Source organism: Acromyrmex echinatior, chromosome 10 (assembly GCF_024713525.1).
Source record: "Acromyrmex echinatior isolate Ae372 chromosome 10, ASM2471352v2, whole genome shotgun sequence".
Lineage (NCBI taxonomy): Eukaryota > Metazoa > Arthropoda > Insecta > Hymenoptera > Formicidae > Acromyrmex > Acromyrmex echinatior.
The window spans coordinates 3,030,779-3,054,899 of NC_141861.1; the positions used below are offsets into that span (position 1 = coordinate 3,030,779).

Here is a 24,121-nt window from a genome sequence, read left to right on the forward strand (position 1 = left end):
TGCGCTTGCGACGGTGGCGGCACGTAACTTCGGTTCCATTATTGAGCGATCGGACGATCGAAAAATTCCCGCGCTTTTTCGCACGCGGCTACCCCGGTGGGGCGAACCGGACTCTCATTGGCCATTTGGTCATCCTTGCGCGCCGTTGGTACGAGAGGGGGTGAACGGACTCGCTCACCCTCATTCCCGTTCTCTCTCTCTCTCTCTCTCTCTCTCTCTCTCTCTCTCTCTCTCTCTCTCTCTCTCTCTCTCTCTCTCTCTTTCTCCCTTACACTCCACACCCTCGTCAGGTATTTGTCTAGGCTACAGATATTGACCAGCTATCGATATCGTGGACACTCGTCGATATTATATTCTCCGTTGCCGCTTGCTTCCCCTCCATCGTATCCGTTCTTTCATTTTGCTCTCCCACCCCATGGATTTTACCGATCGTGCGTTCTCGTGTAAATTTCGGTTAATGAATTATATGTATAATATATAGACATGCGTGCATATATGCGCGCGAACGATGTAACTCGTGTGCATATTTGCGGAGCGATGGAACGGTGAGGGAAGAAGGGGGCACATCGGCACGCCGGCGAATTCCCGCCGATTTTTGAACACGAACGACCAATCGCCGCGTGCCCCGCCGCGCCAGAATTTCATCGAAATGAGAAATCAATACGCGGTGCAAACGCTATAACGGGATTGTTCCGTTGCAAAAATGCGCGCGGTTTCCGAGTATGCCGCTTTGCATTCGCATTACTTCGATATTAATTAGTACGTGCTAACGTATTATTGCTTCCCCTGTTTATACCTGTATATTATTTATATAGTTGTACAGCTATATATACATAGGATGTAATCTTGCGCTGCAAGAATGATAGAGCTTAACAGAAAATTAAATGAATATAATTTTGAAATTGCGATTTTTGTTCAATATATAAAGTATCTTGCAATGGATTTATTTGACGCTTCTACTTTTTATATTTTTGTATTTCATTAATTTTATATATTATATTTACATTAATTTTGGAAATATTTTACTATAAGAATGATTGGAATAGCAATAAATAGTAAAATTGCAATTAATTATGACTAAGACAAATTATCGAGCGCTGATTTGGCAAGAAATAACATTTATGATTTATAGGAAGTCAACAAGCTTGTTGAGTTTGCATGTTGTATGGTTATAAATTTTACACCACCCAATTCATTTCTCCTTAAGACATTCGAAAATAGAAATATTTCGATTCGTGGCTAAACTTGGCTCCGAGTGTTCGCAGCTCGTCACGAGATACCGTTGCAAGGTTTGCACTCTCTCCCTCGGTGCAACCGAGATCGGGGGCTGCATATACGGGTGTGCATTTAAAACATTTTATCGGTAGAAGTGTAGAAATTCAAAGCGACCCTTTACGCGTGTGCATACACGCCCAACTCGAGCACCACCCTACGAAGGAGGACGATGACGAAGGGTGGGATATATGGAGAAGGGCGGTTATTAATGTAAGGGGTGGCTGAGCAGTAGTTATTTGGACGTGGGTAGTTGCAACAGAGGGCGAGAGAAAGAGATCCAGAGAGAGCGCGCGCGCGCGCGAGAGAGAGAGAGAGAGAGAGAGAGAGAGAGAGAGAGAGAGAGAGAGAGAATGTGAAGCAAGAAGACGAGAGGTCGAGAGATGGGCCAGCTAAAATCAATGCGAGTCTTTCTTTCGCTGCTATTTACAGTTAAGAAACGACAAGCTGGGGCGAAGCAGCGCGACGTGAAAATAAATAAAAAGATTAGTAGCGCCAACACGGAAAATCAGGTTATACTGGATATTCTCGTCAAATTCGCAACGTCTATTTTTATAAACTGTTCGATGTACGAAGGCTCGATTCAAGCGAAGTCACGAGTACTCTATGAGCTACATCGCGCAAGACGATTCTCTTCCTGATTCATCGAAGAAGATTTGAGAGAACGATTCAAACGATTCGTTACGCCGGCAAAGAAACGTTGAGGATCCGTTTACTTTGTCAATAAGCCTTTTCTCGGGTCGATTGTTACTAGGGTTTCGTATCTCTCTTTTGCTCCGCACAGATTCGGACGATTCGATTAAATAGCTTGAATACCTGACGCGGGACGTTTTTTCCTCGTTCTTTGTTTTTTTTTTCCATTGCCTTGCAAAAGCAAATCTTCGTTAAGGTCAACGAGATTTTTCCAAGGGGCTAGTAGTCGTGCGCGCGGCGCGCACTGACCGTTCGGCGTTCGCTTGCGAGTCTAATACCTTCCGAGTGACTACGCTCATCCTTTAATGAAATTCTTTCTACCCGGACGCGACCCATTGGATTGCCTTTGCAGGCAGATCAGGTTTTCTCATTATTGCAAATCCTTCATGCCTGGTCCGGTCTGGTCGATGTTATTTTAGTCGCATGCTGCTTCCTACGCGGATGCATTGTTATCCAAATATCGGAAGCCTCGCGGGGCGCGAAAGAGCAAGTACGCAGGGCGATAGGATGCGTTCGTTCGTTCGTTCGACCGTATCTATGAGAGCATAGGAATATTTTACTTGCACGCATGTTGCATGCACAAAGCAATTTCGCACCGGCGCGCATTGAAGTTAGTCACAATCGGGACGCATGATTGCCCGTACAGACAATAACTGCATATTAATTTATTGATTATTGGCTATAGCCGGGTATATAGTATTCATAGAATTTACTATAACAGCAATATATATTCGTGCACTAATTTATTGACCAATAACTCGGCGTGAGTTCTATAACGACGACGAGCCCTGGGCAGCGGTGTGGTGGGGTATCAGAGCTTAACGCGTATTATTCTACATTAATTTACGGGCGGTGCCGATTACGCGGCGGTCAACTTTAATCGGGCGTAATCGAGGAAAAAGCTCACGTGCCGACCCGATGTCGTTAACAACAACAAATGAACAAGGGAGCCACTCACCCGTATGCAGTCGTGTATGCTGTTGCACGTGGCTGAGCTGCTTGAACCTGCGATCGCAGTAGCTGCACTTGTACGGCTTCTCGCCAGTGTGGACCCTGATGTGTTGCACGAGTTGGTGATTGCTGGAGAACGACTTGAGGCACTGCTGGCACTGGTGCGGCTTAACTTCGTTGCTGGTGATCATGCCGCCTGGTCCGACGCCGACGCCGACACCGACACCCAAACCGGCCAGACCACCGGCGACGCCGCCGCCGGGCCTCGCCGTCAGTGCACCCGCGCCCAGCTCCCTCGCGTGCATCTGCATCGCGCTCTTGTGCATGAAGATCTGCGAGAAGAACTGCCGGGGTTAGTTGGTACGCTGTACTTTTCACCGAGCAACGGAGGATGGCAGATCGACCCTGACCGCCGCACATTTCGTAGTCGATCGCCATCGTTTTCGCATTGCCGAAACTGAAGAGGTTACCTCGCCTCCTCGGATATTGATCGTTTTGTAAAAGATTTGAATATTTAACTTTTAAAAATATTTATTATTGAAAAGTAAACGAGAGACGAGGAAATCTCATAATAAATATAAAGAATATTATATCATAAAAAAATCAATTTTTATATAGAAAAATCATTTAAATGACAATAAGTTCAATGAAATAATATACTGTTAAATCTATAGTGTCAAATTTAATCTAATTTTAGTTGCCATTGCTTCTATTCAATATATTGTTATTTTTTAAAACAATGGATAAATTTGACACCTTGTAGTGTTAATTTGACACTGTATGTAATCTATAGTGTCAAATTTATCCATTGTTTTAGTAAAAAAATACGATTTATTGAGTAGAAGCAGTGGCGATTTAAATTAGATTAAATTTGACTCTATAGATTAAACAATGTATATTTAATGTCATTTATATTTTAAATAAAAACAGTAGGGAAGAAACACACACATACTTTTGCAATTCTTGTTAACAGTAAAAATGTTCTAAGATATTATTCTTTTTTACAGTTTCGGCACAGATTTTAACATGTGCGGTTCGATTGATCCTCGTATCTCTTTGTTTGCGGTAATTTTTATAGATATATTAAGGCGAAATTATAACATCGAGGAGACGCGCGAAATATTGTATTACGGTGTTATATATCGTCTAATCCGAGTTGTAGTGGTAGTTGAACTTGGCGATTAGAAGTTACCAAGGTCATGGTACTGCAAGACCGAGAGCCAACGTTTATAATCGCGGAACGAAGGTGCGGTGCAACTTGACCTACTGACCGATACTATATAAGCTCCAATTCTGAAACCACCGTGAGAACTTGGAACTCGACGAAATTTGTAACCTAGCTCCTTCTCAGCCTGATTTAGATTTATCGTTATAGCGCGCGCGCATGTGTTTTACATGAACGCAACACGATTGAACATGTAATTTTACGATCTCTGCAATATATAGTTTAGTACATTTGTAGTCCGTTTACATTCAATCCATTATGTGTTTTTAAACATTCTGTCAATTTTATGTAGATGATTATTTCGTTGTTTAGATGCTTACGGTTTATTATCCGCTTTGCTTTCATCGATCTCGACAGCGAGAATCTTGAGAAAAGAATTTGAAAAATTCGCAAATATGAAGAATCACGCGACGGTACATACGAGAACGATTCAATCACTACTCTGAGTCTTCCTGAGCGTGGTAAGGAAGAACCGAAACTGATAGAACGGCAGATCGGGCTGCGTAGTCGGCGCAGGAACGTTCAATTTTGGGTTCTCCTCGTTCGGGAACAGGTGTTGCGCCAGTATTGCGGGTGTGGGTGTAGGTGAACGAACGAAAGGGTTAACGTTAAGGCCGTACAGTCCGCAGCAAGAGTAGTCGGACGAGTAGGATTCGTTTAGGTATGAGGTAGTAGAAGGGCCGAAAACTTGGTGGAATTAAAGAAGGTAGCGAGGAGAAAGAAAGGCAAAGATGGACGGATGGACTCGCGAAGACGGTGGAGGATTTTATTAAAATATGTTAAAACTGTAATTAAAATCGAAAAATCTCGTGAGAAGTTTTAAGAATCTTAGGTCACCCCTTTCGCGACGAGAAGAGAGCACCAGGCTTCATGAGAGCGAGAGGGGAAGAGGCCGGGCAGGGCGAAGAGAGAATTGAAATTGTCACCGGGGGTTCTCAAGTTTCCGTGAGTTCAACCCTTTCCCCTCGTTCACTGTTCGATGTAACTGTGGATACTTGACGGAGTGACGAGGAGAGATCTCGGAGCTCGCTGGGCATCCCTGGACTCTTTAATCCTCGTGGGAGAGGGAGAGGCTGCCCGACGCGATTTTATTCCGCGCCTTTTTCCTTGCCTTTTTCTACCTTCGCCCGGACACGGTCGGCCGGCTGTTGTTCGTCACCGATTTGAATGAAATTGCTCCTGTTTTGCGGTACTCAAGGGGAAGAGGGGGAATGTGAACGCTGAGGCGTTCGTTTAATCGATGTACTACTAGGTACGCTGATACGAGCATTGGGACGCGTTTGCGTCGATTTTGTAATATATGAGAGATATTAAAAAATTATTGACATCTACGGAAATAATACATTGAATATATTATAACAAAATCAATTGAATATATGGTAAAGATAATATACGTATTAATATCTATTTTAATTTATATGAAGAAAAGTAATGTTAAAAATGTAAATTAAAAATAATATATTAAATATATATTAGAGATAAATACACATTAATATAATTTCTTTAATTTATGTAAAAATAGAGTTGTATCTATTATTCTAGTATATATTTTTGTATATGCAGATTGTGTAATCTCAATCAGCTTATGTTCGATATTTTTAAGGTGTAATTTGCTTGCTAACATGGGTTTTCCCTTTCGAATTCCTTGCCCCTCGTAAACGGACTTTCACGATGATTAACCGGGACAGAAGGGTTCGTGAAAAAACGGTTTGATGCCGAGGCAAAGTCGCGTCGCGAATTTTTAACGACTGTCTCAAGTGTCCCGTCGAGATTTTTCTTTAAACATCGAATATAAGACATTTCGCCGATTAAACGACTCTTTACCTTTGTGTTTATGAGATTTTAGAAATTTGAAATTTTCAAATATTTTTATGATTAAATAATTTTATTTCTGATGTGTATATCAAATCAGTGCTTTATTTACACTAAGTTTAATGTCGAGAGAGATATAATGATTATTGTTTTTTAACGAATCAAGGACTGCTGTTCACGAAAATACTTTAAGCAAAAGTCGTTTAAATCCGATGAATTTTGGGTCATTACCCTCTCAGCTGATCGCACGAATTGTCAATATGTATGTTATTGTTGAGAAGTATAGAAAGATTTGTGAAATCAATAATAGAAACAAACTTAGAGAGTACAAACAAAGCTGCGATCCTGCAAGACTCGATTAATGTCGCAAGAATACTTTGTATATAGATAATTATCGTGTTTTTTCACTCGTGTATTCACGTTTAGATTGCATAGTGATTCATAGGAATAAAACGTATACATTGTGAATGTTTCGATGATTCTTTAATTTCAAATGCATTATCATAAATTAAATTATAAAAAACTGTAGAACAGCTATTATTTTTTATTGGTTCTCGAAAGTAATAAAACAATCATAAGATTTTGACAGCATCGATACGAACAATGTCGATTATTATTCTCAGTGGGAATTTTTCGTCAGAGTTCGGCGAGGATTCCGTGCCTTTCTTAAATTTCAAAACTACGCGATCATTAATCAAATTTTTATCTCCTGGCAGACGGAAAATTGCGTCCCGACGCCCGACCATACTGGCGGTTTGAATCTTTTTTTCTGATTTATTACCGTCGCCAACCGCGGGAAAAAAAGAGGAAGAGAGAAAGAAAGAAGTCGCGGTTGCGTCGGGGCCCGCAAAGAGAAATGGAAAGAGGAAGAAGAAAACGGAAAGAAGAGAGTTGGCCCGCGGGCCGCCGGCTTAATGTCCTTAATAATGGAAAAATATATCAAATGACACCCACTGTATTTCCTTAGAAGCATCTCGTTCTGATTCTACTCTTTCCGCCCGTTCTCCGCTTTTACCCTTTGCGATATTCATATTTTTGTGCCTGTCTCCCTCCCATCTACCATTTTTTATTAACTCTCGGATTACTTATTAAACCTTATCCGCGTTCTTTCCCTAATGCAGCGAAATCTGACAAAGAAAGATCGTGACTATTTTCAATCTATGTGATTTATTAACGCGTGATAAGAGACTGTTTCGCATCTTATTTCGTATCTGTATCTTCTATTTTATTTTGACGAGTCATCTTTGATATAGTTGCGCCAAGGTGACTCGCCGCGGGATTCTCGCATGAAAAATGCACGACCTCGTTTTTCTGCTATTCGAATCGCGACGGATGGGTTTGTACCTCACGCCGGCAGGTTTCCTTCTGATGCTGATGCTCGAAGGGATCGTTAGCATTTCAGGAGAAGAGGCGGCGTGCAACCCTTTCTTTTTTTTCTTCTTTCTCTTTCCCCCTTTATCATGAGTTACGTTCGTGAGTAACGTCGGGCCACTCGAAGTGGGCTACTTTATACACTTGGAATACAAAGCGAAGGTCTCACCTGCTGACCATATGCCTTCTCTCCACGCGTGTATACACGTACATGTACACGCACACGCAATGTCCTGCGTCCACCCACGCGCACGCTGGCCGTGCAGCAGCGGCTCACATATGGTATGTCGTTGTCATGTATGCACGTAGGTATATGTGTGTGGGTATAGTATGCGCATACGTGAGTGCATACGTGTATGGAGACAACGTCCAATCTAACCTAGCATGACCTGACTCATTCGCGAACCTACCTACCCACCTATCTATCTAAACTACCGCCGCGGATAGTGTGTACTGTTGTAATATAAAGGAAAAGGGGAGTACCACCACCCTCCCTCTTACCAGCTCCCTGTAATTGTCAGCTTTAATCCGCCTGAATCGTTGCACGTTGATCCTCCGAGGTATGTTGTCCGTTTCCGGTCGGTACGGACAATCGTTTGCCGATCAGCTGCTTAAAAAGGAAAGGAAGACCTGGCGATTTGATTTCCGCGGAACCGATTTCTGCGGTCTGTCCTGTCTCGGTACCTCCCTACTTCTTGCATCTGTCTAATTTTAGAGTCGAATATAGAGAGATCCTTCAATCTCTACTCATATATCTATTATATCTCATTGAGACTATAGTTCTTCATCTAAGTACAATACGTTCAATCGTTTAATCGATGGATAATTAACATTGTCTATTATTCGATTAATTTTTCAATAATTAATCGATAATTTCTAAAAATAAAATGTCACAATTGGTAAAAGTCATAAATATGAGATTTTACAATATTTTATTTTAAAAAAGTAGAGAAAAAAATGTTTTGGTTTTGATAAATGTATTGATTCAATACTTAGACAAAAAAAAATAAAATTTTTATACGAGCACCAAGGTGTGTTTCTCTTTTTATTTCCTTCTGCATATGATAGGCAAAATCGGGCTTCCTGTTTCGTCGGCGGATAGGATCAAATAACACGACGCGGCACGTCGAAATTAAGAATACCGAAGGTAGTCGTTATCCTGCGGCTGTGGGTGCTGGTGAAAAAAAAAAGAAAAGAAACGGTTAGACCGCGAGATCGCGCGATAGTGGGTTATCGATCGTATTAATGTGCGTCGGCAGATAGCCGACGAAATCCAATGTCAAGAGTGCAGGATCGCGCCAGGCGAATATCGGCGATCGAGCGAAAGTCTATCAATGATCGACTGGCCTTGCGGTCTTGTCTCGACGTTGTTGGTAACGCTATATTCGACTCGATTTATATGACTCGATGATAAAACGGATATATAGGGTCGCCATTTCCATCTGGGAAACTAATCGAGGACAACGGCGCGACAGCAAGAGTGACGTCTACTTTTGTGAATAGGAAAAAACAATTTCAATCCGAAAGTTTTCCGACGCGAGCTGTGCCAACTTCCATGAGAATGATCAAATATGCAACGGTCATTTTTAACGCCATTTCTCGAAAGTGTTAATTATTAACAAGCATTTTTGGCCGCTCCTGTCACGTCGATATTTTTCGGAAATATTTGAACGCTCGTCGTGTGTCACTGATTTTAGCGTAACATGTGACACCTTAAAGGCGAGAGATCTAAACGATCGAAGATTGTACAGCAGTGACTAGGTACGAAACGGGTTTGCGTTTCGATCGCACGACGATTGTCTGACGGACACCCTCCGTTTAACGGCGAGTAAAGACACTCATGCGGTATAACCATAATTCGAATCACGTAGATAATTTAATAAGCGGTCATCAGGTAGCAATCTCCACTTAGATTAATCATCGGATTAACGAGTAAAGTACATCTAGGGATGGTTATACATATGTATACTATGAAACTACTTATCGTGTATATAAGTCTTTCCCTTCAAATAAATTCCTCCTCTTTCAATTCATGAACAAGATGTTGATTTCTTCAATTGATTTATCCGCGATTTTCTTTTTTATCCTGATATTATTTTTCAATATTATTTCTGTTATTGTATTATTATTATTAATTATTATTATTACGAAAAAAAAATCTGTTAAAGATGTCAAACAGAAATTTAAGAAGCACGTTTTAGTTCTAATGATTAGATAGATTAGAGATTCAGACATTTTCCAGGCTTTATGTTCCTTACATTCATTATAGAGTCGTGTGTCTATAACTATTTAGTACGCGTGGCAAACACCCTCGAGGATAAACTCTCTTCTAGCGCCATGTGGTCACCGTTCTCTCCTAGCGTGAATTTTCGATCCTCGGCCTCAAACTAGCCGTAGAATATATCCATCAATAATTACCTGAGGCGGCAAGTGGTGATGAGGATGCTGATACGTTGGTGGTACGTACGGCGGGTGGCTTGGCGGATGGTTGTGGGGGTGAGGTCGGGGATGGTTTTGATGCTGGGCTTGCGGCGGGAGCGGTTGGGGCGCGGGGGGCGGTGTCCAAGGCCCGTGGTTCGGCCCGTGGCTTTCATTGGTGCCATACATCTTCAGGGAAGAATCTCGAGCACGCAACCTGAAGAGTCCCACCCACCCCGATCCATGCGTGACAACACAAAAGGCCCCGGCACTGCCAGCATGATCGCGAGCGCTCACGCGCCCTTCGATCACTCGATATGGAATTTATAAAGTCACGTCCCGAACTATTCCAGCATATGAGAATATCACTTTGTGTGTAGACACGAAGGTATTGTCGCCACTTGTAACACGTGACTTTGAAGTTCGTGTGTTCGCGATGAAAGAAACATATACGAATTCACCCGCGGATCGCTATTGTTGTAAAGTTCAAAGAATAGCTTTCTAGAGGGTGGTATATGACTAGAATGGATCTCGGTCCAGCCGATGACCGTAGTAGAATCTACGGCGTTTGGTCCCTGACTAGCTGAACACAGACTTTTGACCATTACGCGAGCGTAATATTTGCCCTCCGCGTACGCGGTCCGTGCGGACTGATTCTTCGATCGCCATTGTTCCGATCAATCTCACCCGCCAATCTTTTTCCCAAACGGCGGTTCTTCATTGTGCGCGTTTCACGTCTCAACGTGGGGCTTCTCCGATTCTCGACGGGGCCTTACGTAATCGAGTATGGAGAAATCGCCGCATGAGGGAATGATAGCGGCTGCCTTCGCATGCGTTTACGGAACCCCATGATTTCTTTCTCTTTGTTTTACAACAGGGCATGTGAAAGATATCGTTTGTCGTTTTACTTTCCCAATCGGCCAATTAATGTTCGTATGTTCCATGAATGTTGTGCAAATGGCAGACTGTTGTAAAGCCCGATGATCATCAGACCTCTTCATTAACTCTCGTTACGATTCCCTTTGATGAGGGACACGGCAACGATAGGCCCGTCGCGACACGCTCGTCGGCGAATGGACCTTACCCTGATCGACCCGGCGTTCGACCGATCATCCTTTGCGCAATGGTACCGCTGTGATCGTTGCGTAAGCACGTGCCACGGCCTTGCACTCGCGAACAAAGTCCTTGGCGCCGAAAGCTATCGTTGCGAGAGAGGAAGCGATCGAGAAGAGGATTTCTTCGTTAATTCTCTCCGCACTTTTATCTCATTTTTTCCCTTTTTTCTTTAGAATTAATGAAAGTCTTTGTTTCCAATAATTTATCGAATCACGAATGTTTGCGATGAATCAAGCAGATTCTCTCGTCGTTCTGTAATGTCTAACGTGAACAGTTGTTGCGAGTTTCTTCTGATTTCAACAATCTCGTCTCGAGTCAGCACGCGGTATCGTACTACTTTCGTTCACCACGCTCGTTGCGATCGGGTAACTGTGGGCGCGCGCGGCCGTGCGACGACGGCGGCTGGACGGTCCGCGCGATCAGGATACCGGGGACCCGCGCGACGAGAAGTGTCCGACGACTTCCACGAGATGAACCACAACGTCTGTCAAGAAACTATCACTTTTTCCCATCCGGGAAGAGTTTTTTTATATACACCGGGGGTAGACTCTCGCGCGGGTAGACCGGATGCAAAAGCGCGGACGTAGCGCTGTACGCGAGCGTGTGGCGTCTCTCGCAAACTAAACCGGCCCAAAGGGGGGGACACGGCGATTTCTTGGTCTCCGTCCGCCGTCCGTACGTGCGTGCGCTAAACGGGGGACGGTTGAGAAAAAAAGCGGCGTCAGCGCGCGCGATGGAAAGGCGCGCTGATAAGGCGGCCGTGGTGAACGAAAAATTCATCCACTGGCTACTCGAAGAGATATCGATTGAAATAACATGATATATTCCAGGGTAGGGGAGAGGGGGAAATCCCGCCAATCGGTACGTGCGACACGGCGGAAACGACCAATCGCGCCCGTACAGCTTCACGCCGCTCTTTACGCGAGCTCTCCTCTTTCACGCAACCCCCCTTCGCTAACTGGCCCCCTGCTCTGCCCCCTGCCTGCCGTTGCGACTTCTAGTCATACGCGTCCTTCTGCTCGCCTCCTTGCCTCTCCTGGCCGTCTTGTCCTCGTGCCCGCTTCTACTCCACCGCCGCCGTTACTTCTCTTCCTCCACCCTCTGCTCGCTCACGGGCGCGCGACTAGAGAGAGGCGAATGAGAGAGAAAGGCGCATACATTCACGCGCGCGACGGGCGAACGGTGAAGCGAGAGAGAGGGGGAGGGAGGGGGGGGGCGATCCGGCCGGTTCAGGAAGTGTGTGCGCTGATCGAGGTGTCATCCTCGACCCGATGGATTTTTCCACTCGTCGCCCATGCATTTTTCTTTGTATCATTGCGAACGATAATGATCCTCCTCCGTTAAGTCATCTGTCCATCCCTTTTGCTCTGCCGCCTCTCCCGTCTACGCATCTCTCATCTCGACAGGAATTCGTACGACGAGGAAGTCGGATTCAGAGGGTGACGCATCATCATCCACGCTGCGATCGGTACGCGACGCGGCTTAGGGATTAGGGGACGCGGAAATTACCGTCGGATAACGTGCAAGGGGATAGGGATAATTCGAGTTGCGTTTTGCCGCGGAAACATCGACCTTTGCAGATTCGATGGGATGGTTTCGTGGTGGAAGGGGAGGAGTGTGACTCTCTCTCTCTCTCTCTCTCTCTCTCTCTTTCCCTCTGCCTCCCTCTTTTTCGCTCTTACATATATTATAATATTTCATTATATAGTAATATATATTAATACAGATATTGATTATCCGATTACGGCTAATTTCCGAGTGGAAAGTCTGATATTAAGCTTTAATTAATTGCGAATCGCGCCGAATAATTTTGGACTAATTTAAGGACTACATGCCACCAGCTTTTCGGGCTATCGGATAAGCTCCACGATAAAGTGAGCCATTCAATTTCTGGCACCTTACCAATCATTCCGCCGCTCGTGCATGATGTATATATCTAATGAAATGTACGGAGATAACGTACTGGTCGATATTGGGATAAAAATGCACGAGGATAGTGAAGAGCGCTCTCGATCAATTTCGCAAAACCACGTGAATCGTCTTCGTAATTCGTTAATAGAAGTTTCGACGGTTCTCTCATCCATCTTTATAAATTATAATTCTGTTATAAGAGTTATTCGTTACAGTTATAAGTATAACGCTCGATTTTCCATTGTTATAAATTATAGTATTCCACAGTTGAATTCAAATAGCACAAATTTCCTCTTGACTTAAACATTAAAGAATTTAATTAATTCAATGAATTATATCACTAAATCCTATTAGTTATTTATATCTAACATTGTGTATTATAATATTCAATAATCATATTTAGGTGACAATTCACATTCGAGATTCGATCGAACGGATTGAAAGTTCGATTTCCATTGGTTATCTCTCGCCGCGCGCTCGCCATGCTCTTCCCTGTCTTCGACGATTTATTTTGGGCGTGGAGTCGCGAAGGTTAACGGCGTAAAAAAGTGCGTGCTAAAAGCGCGTCCGCCTAGAGAAGGAGAGAGAAAAAAACAGGGCGGAGTCTGTGATGGAGACTCTTCGCCTATCCATCATGGCTGCTTTATCAGTGACGCGTCGCGATAAGACACTCACCACATGCTCGTGCGTATGCATGTTCGTGAGAATTCTCAATGGGGCCGGAAGAAGAGAACACGTGACATGACCGTGTCTCTTTCTCCGGTTCTCTGCTCTTTTTTTTTCTCTTCTTTTCGAGAGATGGACGCGAGAGGGATTGCAAAAGTCCCGAAAGTTGTTCCTGGGCCGAAACTTTCAATCGGATTATCCGCATCGGCGAGATCTCCGTTCTCTGCTGGATGAAGGTCGACTTAACGAAACGGATAAAAAAATTTGATAAAAGCTGACTATCTACGTGAATATTAAAAAAAATCGGGATATCATGAGACGACCATGTTATACTTTAAATATATCCTGCTAACATATGTTCGGACATTTTGTGAAAAAAATATTCTTTCGTTATATTATATTTATTTCCAATTTATATTTCAGTATCTGTTTCAAAATTTCAGTTTGCACTGCATTATTCAAGTTTTACTTCGTCATTATCTTTCAATATTTTATTTCTCGATAAATATTAAAAGATATTATAGATCTGCGTATAAATTTTGAATCACGCATTTTTTAACATATCTATTTATATTTTTTTTATTCGTTCATGTGTATGCAAAAGTAGTAGCTATTTTCTAATCAGAATATTAATGATCAACGACGTAAATATAAAGTAATGATTAAATTATTAAATGGCACTGCGACGAGAAAAACACGGAAAACACAGAGAGAGAGAGAGAGAGAGAGAGAGAGAGAGAGAGAGAGAGAGAGAGAGAGAGAGAAGTGCAACGACCATAAGTTAGCTGCGTAGCGTGTGGCGTAGTGTATAATATAATAGAATAGCTATGTAGAGAAAGTGTATCGGGAGATATCGAGTAATACAAGACGATCGAGATATCGTATTGGAAGTTTGTTCAAGTTGACGATGTTTTTAACACATCGTAAAAATAAGCTGTGATTTCATGCGGTCTTTTTTGCATTTCTGTCGCTTTTCATACGTAAATACGCTTAAAAACAGAGAAAGATTAAGCGTAGATCGAGACATATCAATTAAGCCCATTAATGCACTGTCAGTAATAAGACCGGTTAAGCGGTGACTTCGGTCTGGGCAAGTTGATCCGAGCGGACTCGCCAATCGAGAATTATTTTGCGTTGCTAATATCCCCTTAGATTAAGCCGCTAATGTCTCACGACTATTAGGTGTGTTAAATAATTGAATTATTGATACTCCTTTTCGCGTGCGATCGCGGACGAGATTTATCATGCGAACAACGTCGCATGGTACTGCACGGATATTATCGCGTATGTCGAAATAACGCGCGGCCGCAGTTGGGCCGCGCTCGCGTTTTAAATTAAAGAGCGGTTTACAGTGTTTGTTCGATCGCGCGTTAATGTGTATCGCAGTATCGCCGCGGTATCGCCGGCCGATCGTGCGATCGTCGCGCGGATAAGGAGCGGGCCATTAACTCCGCAAATATCCCGGTATATCGCGGCAATGAGAGCGCTCGACCGCGCGTGGTTCGCAGTCAATATTTTTCCCTATCTCGCGACCGCAGCGCGCGTATACGAGAAATAAGAACGGCGCGGGACGGGAAAAAAAGAAGCGAGAAAAGAACGAAAGTGGATGGAGTAGGAAACGAGGCGGAGGGTGGAGGAAGGCGACAAAAAGAAGACGCCACCGCGCGAAGGCCGAGGCGCGCATTCTCATCGCCACCCCTTCGCGAAATTACTGACCACGGGCAATGCGAGCGGCGCGGAAGGAAAGAAAGAAAGAAAGAAAGAAAGAAAGAAAGAAAGAAAGAAAGAAAGAAAGAAAGAAAAAAAGAAAAAAAAAGAAGAAAGAATGCGCGGGAGTAACGTGGATAAAAAGAACTCGAACACGAGCGTCGGTCGAGGTCGGGGATGCGGGGAAAGGAGCGGATAAGGGATAGGCGGGGGAGGGGCAGAACATCGCAATAAAAATAAACTGCTGTTCGAGGGGCTGAAAGGCCGGCGGAGTTGCAAGTCGGGCGAGGGGATGCATACGAGAAGCGTGAGAGAAAAAGAGAAAGAAGTGGGAGAAGAAAGGAAGTAATATAGCCGAAGAAGAAAGAGAATGGCGAAAGAAGGCAGCGGCGGTCGTTCACGGTAGGAGAAGGGAGGAAAATAAGGGGAATAACGAAAGAAGCAAATAAGAGTCTCTGTGTGAACCTCTTCTTCCTCCACCGCCGCCGCCTCCACCATATCGCCGCCTTCGCGTTCCCTCCAGCCGTGGTGGGGTGGGAGGCAATGAACAAGAAGGCGCGAACAGGGACGCGCGGGGTAAAGAAGAAAGACTGAGCAAGAGAAAGAAAGAAGCGGGGAAAGAAGATGAGGAGAGAGAGAGAGAGAGAGAAAGAGAGAGAGAGAGAGAGAGAGAGAGAGAAAATAAAAGTCTGGCAGGCCTTGACTGCTGCAGTCGTCGACAGCCGTGTTGCCAAGTTTCATTTGTTTATCATAGTTCTCCAGCCTCCCGTCTCCTGAAGCTCCGGAAAAAATAAATCTCGCAATTCCCGGTCGAATTTTGCACTCACACCCGCGAGTTTCATGCATTCGCTATCGGCGATGATGTAACTCGCTCGCGATCCGGTCGGTAGGATTTCGATCTGGCTTTCGCTAAAGTATTGCGGGACAAATGTAACAAAATTATGTCGTAAGAATAAAACAGAGTTGTTAATGGTGAGAGAAAATCGAGAAAAGTCAGGGAATTTTTTCTGTTTCATTAACAACAGCAGAAAAGTTTTAATAATGGATAAAGAAAATCTTGAGAAAAAGTATTATTTGATAAGATGAAGGAATTAAAAATGAAAAAATTAAAAATTATTTATGTCTGGCAGAATTCAAGATCGAAGAAATAGATGAAAAGATATAAATGCTCTTTTAAAAGCAAAATTGAAATTATTCATTTAAAAAATGTTTTACAAAATACTATAAAAGTTTTATTTTATTTTGTCATTTTCCATTTATTTTTTATTATAATTAATAACAAATTTTTTACATTTTTGTTTTTATTGTATTTGGTGTTCATTTATTGTTTTTGGCTTTAGTCAGACAAATTTTTTCTGACTAAAAATGATCGAGAAAATAAGGAAAAATCAAGGGATTTTTTTTCTGTTTCATTAATAACTGCGCTAACGATTAACTGCGCTGCATTTGTCACTGCAATCGAAAATTAATTAATTAATTCGTGTGACGCAATCGCGCACGCATGTCACTCAGGGATTCTGTGACCGATTCGTTTCGTAAGGTAATAACTATGGTTTATACTTTCTCGACCGCCATTGATCTCCGCCAGTAACGATCAGAGAAAATCACAAGGCGATGACAGAGGGGAAGAATCTGCGCCACCGACGATGTCTACGGATAGTCTACTCGTGAGACACTTAAACTTTATGCGCAATCTGATTACTCATATAATGGAAAGCTGCGGTTGCGTTTTATCGTTTATCTACGGAGATTACTTATAAGGCGGATTTACATATTCTGCGCATAGACCATCCGTCGCACATTTACGCACGATCTATTTGCGAAATAGATTATTTAGACTATTCCACAATTAGAGAAAGAATATTTGAATAAGAAAAAGATGTAGCAATAATTTTTTATTCTCGTAAATTGAATTTTATTCTGAATATTTCTATGAAAGAAAAATCGACCTTAAGCTCATCAGAAAAATTTGTTTGACTTGAATATTGAATTGAAAAGCCCGACTTGATTTCGCTCTCTTATTTCGATCTCGTCTCGGTCGTCGCATAGACTTGTCAACTTTCTGAGTCATCGTACGTACACGCATTCACGCACGCATGCACGCATGCACACGGTCCGCGCATGCGTACGCAATGTGCACACGCTCGTGCTTCACACACGCGTATAAATATGTATACACTGCCTCGCGTACACCGACGCCCGTGATCGCGGACTCGCCGCGCTCCATCGTCCCTCCCTTTACCTCTGCCGCCCTCGATGTCGGGCCCTCATGCACTTACAAACGTTTGCATACAAATATACTGGGTATCTCGATGGGTGGTATGCTGATTAGGGAATCCACGCGCAAATTCTTCCATTATTTATGGATTCTCATTTTTAGAACGATGGCGTTATGCCTCGCCGCGCCCGCCCGCGCCGCCCCGGCCGACTCAGAGTAATTTAACATTTTCTCCGTACTGGGATATTTTAGTTTTAATCGCTGTATATCGATTCCGGACAACGGTCGATGCTGACGGCGATGCGATGCGGATTCGCGCCGCTCGCTGCCGGTCATTGCGACGCTGCGAGGAAGCGGAAGAGCAATCGCGAAATGTAATGATCGAATCATTGCTCATTATTTACGTGATCTCTATCGCTTCTCTCCCGATTCGTGAAACGTCTACGTTATTGATTCGTCCACGGACGATCGCGTAAGATAGCATACTCGCTACCGGGATCGAGTTTCTTTTCGCGATGATCCTCGCATTCTGCAGCCTCTCTCTATTTCTCCATTTCTCATCTTTGTTCTACTATTTGTTCCCTCTTTCCCTTCATGTCGTCGTGAGAATGTCGTCGATAACGAACGTCCGACGACGACATAGCACACGCGAGGATTGTGAGACGCTTGTGAGAACTTATACCATATACGCACGTTCGCTCCGCACGCGGGATTTCCAACAGCGTTCAATATTTCCGCATTCTGCGGAATTACGAACGAGGACGCTCTCTCGGCCGTACGTATTGTAGGATGCTGTTGCATTCTTATGCCGCAATTGTTTCGGCTTCGCCCAACTGTCCGCAAGTCGAATGCAACGAGTTACATCACGATCGCGCGTACGTCATACCCGCTGTATCGATAGCGCGCAGCGATATTCCGATTTGCGTCGATGGAACTATTTTCTGCTTATGTAAAGAAATCTTTAATAAACTGTTTTTTCATTTATATATTAATAACGACGAGTTGAGTAGGCGATTCAAATATAGCGCACAGATGTAATGAAAATAAAAGTTACAGAAAAAAACATATTGTAGGTGTTAAAACCGATCCACTTAAGTTCCTGTTGAAAAATTTCGTGTTGAATTTTTAACATATCTGACTATTAATTTAATGCGATATGATTATGTTATTTGAATATTCAACATTTTTTGGTGTCAAAATAACAGAATTTACGAGTAAATAGACAAATAATATAAAAATAATGTATTTTAAAACGTAAATACTAAGATAATTGAATAAAATAACGTTAAAATGTTTTAATTTAACATATCGTAAATGTCAATTTTACTGAAAAATATGCTTTCACAGTTTGCATACAAATTGCGTGTTACATTTTTTATGTTAATTTTTTTACATAATATTTGTGTTACTTTCTCTCTAACATATTTATTTTGCATAAAATTAACTTAGAAATTCGAGTGAACCGTTTGGGACACGTAAAATGTGTTCAATACAAAGTTTTCAACTATGCAGAATTGCAGCTAACATTAAATATTCGTTTTAGAATTAAGTTTTTTTTTCTTCCGGAGAGGAGGAGGAGAGGAGAGGAGGTCACGCTGATAAGTGTCGCGGGATCTGATCCGACGCGACGTGCGTAACGGCGCGCAATGTTCGCGCGACTATTCGCGCGAGTTGTCGTTTACTCGTCGCACTTTCGGTATGGTAAGAAAAAGGGCGAATAATACCGGATTTAAGAACCGGCTGCATCCGTGCAAGACCGTGTCAGATTACGCGCCGGTTTTCTGTCCTCCTCTCCGCGGACCCCTTACACGATCCCGGTCCCTTCTCGCGCTTGCTCTCGCTGTCTTGAGATCGTGCTGCGTTCCGCGCGCACGGAACAGCGAGAATTGCAAGTGACGCTTGGGCTGCATGCTAGTAAACGAGCCGCGATAAATGGACTTCGATATTAATTAAGCCGACGTTCAGCTGACGCGCGACGCGACGCGTTACAGATCGGTATGCGCGGCACGGCGCGGCGAGTCGCTCCGTTTTTATTATTCTCGATCGAAGCCACGTCGCAGTAGCGGCGCACCGGTAGCGGCTCTTTCGCATTCATACGGTAATGCAATTCCGTAATATTCCGTTTCGATCGCTTCGTCGTCTTTTTTTTCTTTCTTTTTCTCACAGTGCTGCGCGTCGTTTCCGCCATCGCAAAATGCTCAGCGACGAAATTCTTTTTTCACGCTCAAAGACGCTCTCAAGTATAAAAATGAAAAAAATAGATTTTTTTTTAATTTGGAAAAAAGCATCAAATAAATTAATTTCTTATGATAAAAATCCGTTTTTTTTAAACAAATAATATAGAATTCATATTATTTGATATTTATTGTTTGATAGATTAACATACATTATTGTTTACAATTATTCGAACTTATTTTATTTTTTATTCCGACTTTGAAAGCTAATAAAGTGATGAGCTATACTGTGTTTAACACAGATAATATTTTATTAGCATAATTGACACAGTTTTGTTGTATATTGATTGTGATTGTACGTATTTTAAATTTTTGAGGTAACGTCCCAATATAATATCGATTCAAGAATAAGTTGAAGAATAGTTTGTTGAATGTTGTCCCTCTAATTTAAATTTAGAATGCGTTCAATTGCAAGCTATATACAACGAACGAAAACAGTATTAATTTAATAAAATATTATTACGTACAATAGTATGCAATAATAATATTTACTTAACTTTTAAAACTGGAGTATAAAATATCGTTTAAACTATTATGAACGATAATATGGCACTTTAACAGTAGTATGGTTATTGTATTATATTTTGACTTTTATAATTATTTTTACACAGAAATCTTTTGAATGAATGCAAAAATTGAATTCTGGAACAACAATATATCATTAAAATTGTCACACGCTTCAAAAAATATATATCCAGATAAAAAACTTTCAGGGTCGAAGTAAAAAAGTGCTTTTTTACTGAGTTTTTAATTGAAAATGTTTAGTTTTATTTGTTATGGTCATTTTCATCTCTGCTCTCGACAGAGGCTGCGGAAGCCTGGTGGGGTCCTCGCAGCCGCTGGCGTCATACGGCCCCGCTTGTGGCAGTAACCTTGCGTTCTCGCGTCACGTTATTTTTTTTTATCATATCAAACGTATGCTAACAGTCGGCGTGACGCGACGCGATGCGATGAAGCAGGCGGGCGGACGCGGCCGATCGCGGTCGCGGCTACGGCAAGCCGGCAAGGTAAGACAATATGAGCAGACTTGTCGGTGGTCAGTACCACCGGTACAGTCTGTGGAAAATCATTCTTCCTCGCTCTCCTTCTGACTCTTTGTTTTCGTTTCCTGCGCGCTTACTCCCGAGCAGCATGCACGAAGCCAGCACGCTAGCCGCGAGAAACGGGGCTTTCAGAGAGAGCTACCGGCGACAGCTGGAGCTCGAGGCCGATAAGTCGTCACCCGATAAGTCGTAGAATATTGTAGCGATGATCGTAAAAAGAAAAGGGCATATAACGCCTACGAGGCGCAGGAAAGGTCGAACTGCAAATCGATCGGTGAGTTAAATGACGACGTCGCGGAACGAAAATTATCTTAATTAACGTCAAACCGCGACGTATAGCAGTGTAATAAATTGGCGCTTTCGTAGACTTTTGCGCGAGAATGCAAATATCGAAAATATCGTTCGTGCGAAAACGACACTTGCCGCTACTGTTGGCATGCCAGCCACGTTTGCGTTTGCGAGTCGCTCGATCGGGCGACGCAGCATTAACGTCTCGATATCCGTGCAACCTTGACCGAGTACGCGACCGATTGTTGAATCCTCGACACTGCAATGGAGATGACCCTGACGCGCCGCCGGTGAGAAACTGCGCGCGACCAACGGTCGAGTTCTAGCTATCTTATCATCGCATCATCCGCGAACGAAGAATTTTCTTAAGAATAAACTCGACGAGTTTGATATCTTTGATGATTTTAATAGCGGAGTAAAACTTGATTTTATAGGAAAATTACGTTATTAATATTTCACCGTTTTTGCGATATTTTTTTTGCTAAGAGAGTCTTGCGGTCGCTGGTTTTGCTCCATTGCTAGTCGCTGATGAAAGAAAGCCGGCGAACTGTCTTTGATAATCTCTAATTTATTTTAATGACGCCGAAGCGTGACTCGGTGAAGAGAAAGAGAGATAAATCAGAACGAGACGGAGACTCGGCGAGACTTCGGGAGAATGCCGAACGCCTCCGACGCCGCTACGTTGTCGGAGGTCAGGTTCACCAGCCGCACGATGCGCTCGATCTCTTTCTTCGCTCCTCGTTTTCGATGCACAGATGAATGCTCGAAAGATCAACGCGATTAGAGCTGCAATAATCGATTTTTTTTTTTTACCAAGTTATACAAGATGTATAAGTGTTACACGTAAAAAATTTCAAATAAAACGCGTATGAGTTAAAAAGCGTCTGACTTTTAAAAATGAATAGAAAATTATCAATACATAAAAATAGCATTGTTATTTTTTAAAATTTTATTTATAATTATTTATGATTTCAAGCAAAAATATCTGATTTTTTTTTTCATATATTCTGTATAATGTCTGTCGTAATATACATTATTTAACATTAATTGGTTTTCGTAAAAGCATGAATGAGAATAATGATTAAACATTGACACGATTTTGGAGTGCGGTCGAAGTGCGAAATATCGTGACGCCATGTGGCGAAGGTCGCGTAACGATGCGTTCTTGCGAAGATCTCGTACAAGCGGGATCAATGTTCCCAGGACGTAAGAGGATAGTCAAAAGTAACACCGAGTCAAATCGCGTGGAATCCGAAGGCCCCGAGAGTGCCGTGCTGCACATCATGGCTCACGGTCGAGCCGTCCGCAAGTGGCGCGCCTGGCAGAGAGAGAACGCAGGATGCTGGCCGCTGCATCTTGCATATATGTATGTTTTATGTCAGCGTGCATTCTGCATTCGCGCCGTTGCCACATCTTCGAGTTCTTTCTCTCTCGTTGCTTCTTTCCCCGTCAACTTCTCATTCCGTCCTCCCTTTCTCCACGACGTACACACCGCGTCTTTTCTTCTCATTAAATCCCGTCTCCCGCCTTTCGTCTTTTCTATCTTTTCTTCGGTTTCACCCGCGCTTCGCAAATCGCAAGACAGCGACAGTGTCAATGAACTCGGAAAAGCGAATGCTCGTACCGAAAAAGGGGAAAGCGCGTTACAATATAGCGTCGGTATGCTTAATAGATCGCTTGTTCAGATAAATAACCCACTCGAGTCATGCTGAACGAAACATTAAGCAGCATCGAGCACAAGCTCCGATTGTTGCCCGCCGTTGATCAACCGCGACGATGTAACAAGATGACTGGCTAACGCGGGCCGATAATTTTTCCTCTGGTCTGTGAGAGTGTTCGGAGCTCGTTATGTCGTCCGAACAAAACGAAGATTATCCCGCATCGTGAGTTTTTTTCGCAGCTCGTAGGTAATTCAAATGTCTCCCTTCGTCGAACCTCCGGCGAAATTCCCACGAGAAACTCGCAGGAAGGGGTTGGCTTTTTGCCAACGAAATAATTTTTCTTCGTACATACGCGCGATCCGCACGTGTGGCATCTTTTCTCGTTCATGTCTTTTCCTCGCCCCGAACAGTTCTCGCTCTTTTATTATTTTAATTAAAGTTCCAGAAGTTTACTTTTATTCGTTCAGTTTCGAAAAAAAGAGTGTTATGTTTCCTTTTTATTTTATAATAAATGTTCTCGAGGAGTTTATTAGCACATGAGCAATTTCTACCTTCAATTTTATCTTTGTTTCTCTCTTGATTCTTTTTCTCTCTCTCACTCTCTTTTTCTTCCACAAACTCTTCTCGCCTCTCATTTCCTTCTACACGCGAATGAGCTCGTCGCCTATGCTGCTTGCTGTACCGGCTTGAGAATCGTGAAAAATATCGATGCATAGTATTACGCGGAATTTATGCAGCTAAGCCCGTGCATATGAAATCATCCGGGACTAGTTTCTTGCCGACTGGCAAGTGACGGAGCGTCACGGGAGGTCGATCAGTCCGTCTCGACATTGGAGTAGGTCGAGACGCGTCTCGGACCTCCCCGCACAATCAGTACACTCCGAAAAAGAGACACGGTCAACGTCGATCATTATCTAGATATCTGTACTCGTCCGTATTTAGCGCTAAATGTGGCTCTCTGAATATGAATTTTTTTATCTGATTACGTGAGTTTATTTATCATATCACGCAAATCGCATGACAACGTTGTCGCGTGATGAATAGCAGAGTCATTGGACGCTATGTATAGAATATGCACGAATCACAATATATTGGATCGACGTTTTAAGTTTGAGCTTTTATAGATTTATTCGTGTAATTTGAAATAATTTCGTTAACAAGAACGAATTTAAGAAAATTCTCGCAAGCAGAATCGAACGGAGTGTCGGCAGATCGAACTTTGTTCGAGAGGAACAGAGACACGGGAAAAATGCAAGTTTCACAGAGTGCGTGGTGTAAGGCTTTCGCGAAACAGTAAACACGGAGATCTTTCTTCTCGGAGTTTCTCAGCATCGCGTCATCCAGTGGGCAGTGTCGTTCGCGCTCGAAGGAGCGCGTCGTCCTCGTTCCGTAATGTATGACTGCGGTACGCGATCCTGAGTAAGGACGTATTTGACGTGGGGTCGGTCTTAAGGCTAAGCGCTAAGCGACCAGTTTCGTGAATGTGAATGAAAGGAAACGCGTGGACAGTGAAGACGTCAATGTCATCCTGACCG

At 43.0% G+C, this 24,121-nt stretch overlaps 1 protein-coding gene across 14 annotated transcripts in view; it reads right to left on the reverse strand.

Moving 5' to 3' along the window:
- The window catches only part of dati (zinc finger protein datilografo), an 86,565-nt gene that overhangs the window by 47,197 nt on the left and 15,247 nt on the right, over positions 1–24,121 (reverse strand). For 13 of the 14 annotated variants that reach the window (XM_087410471.1, XM_087410470.1, XM_011052175.2 and 10 more), the window contains exon 3: positions 2,924–3,260. In XM_087410471.1, the coding sequence (XP_087266597.1) occupies positions 2,924–3,260 (337 nt within the window). The remainder of the gene's footprint in view (positions 1–2,923; positions 3,261–24,121) is intronic. The other variant, XM_087410463.1, reaches the window with a different exon arrangement.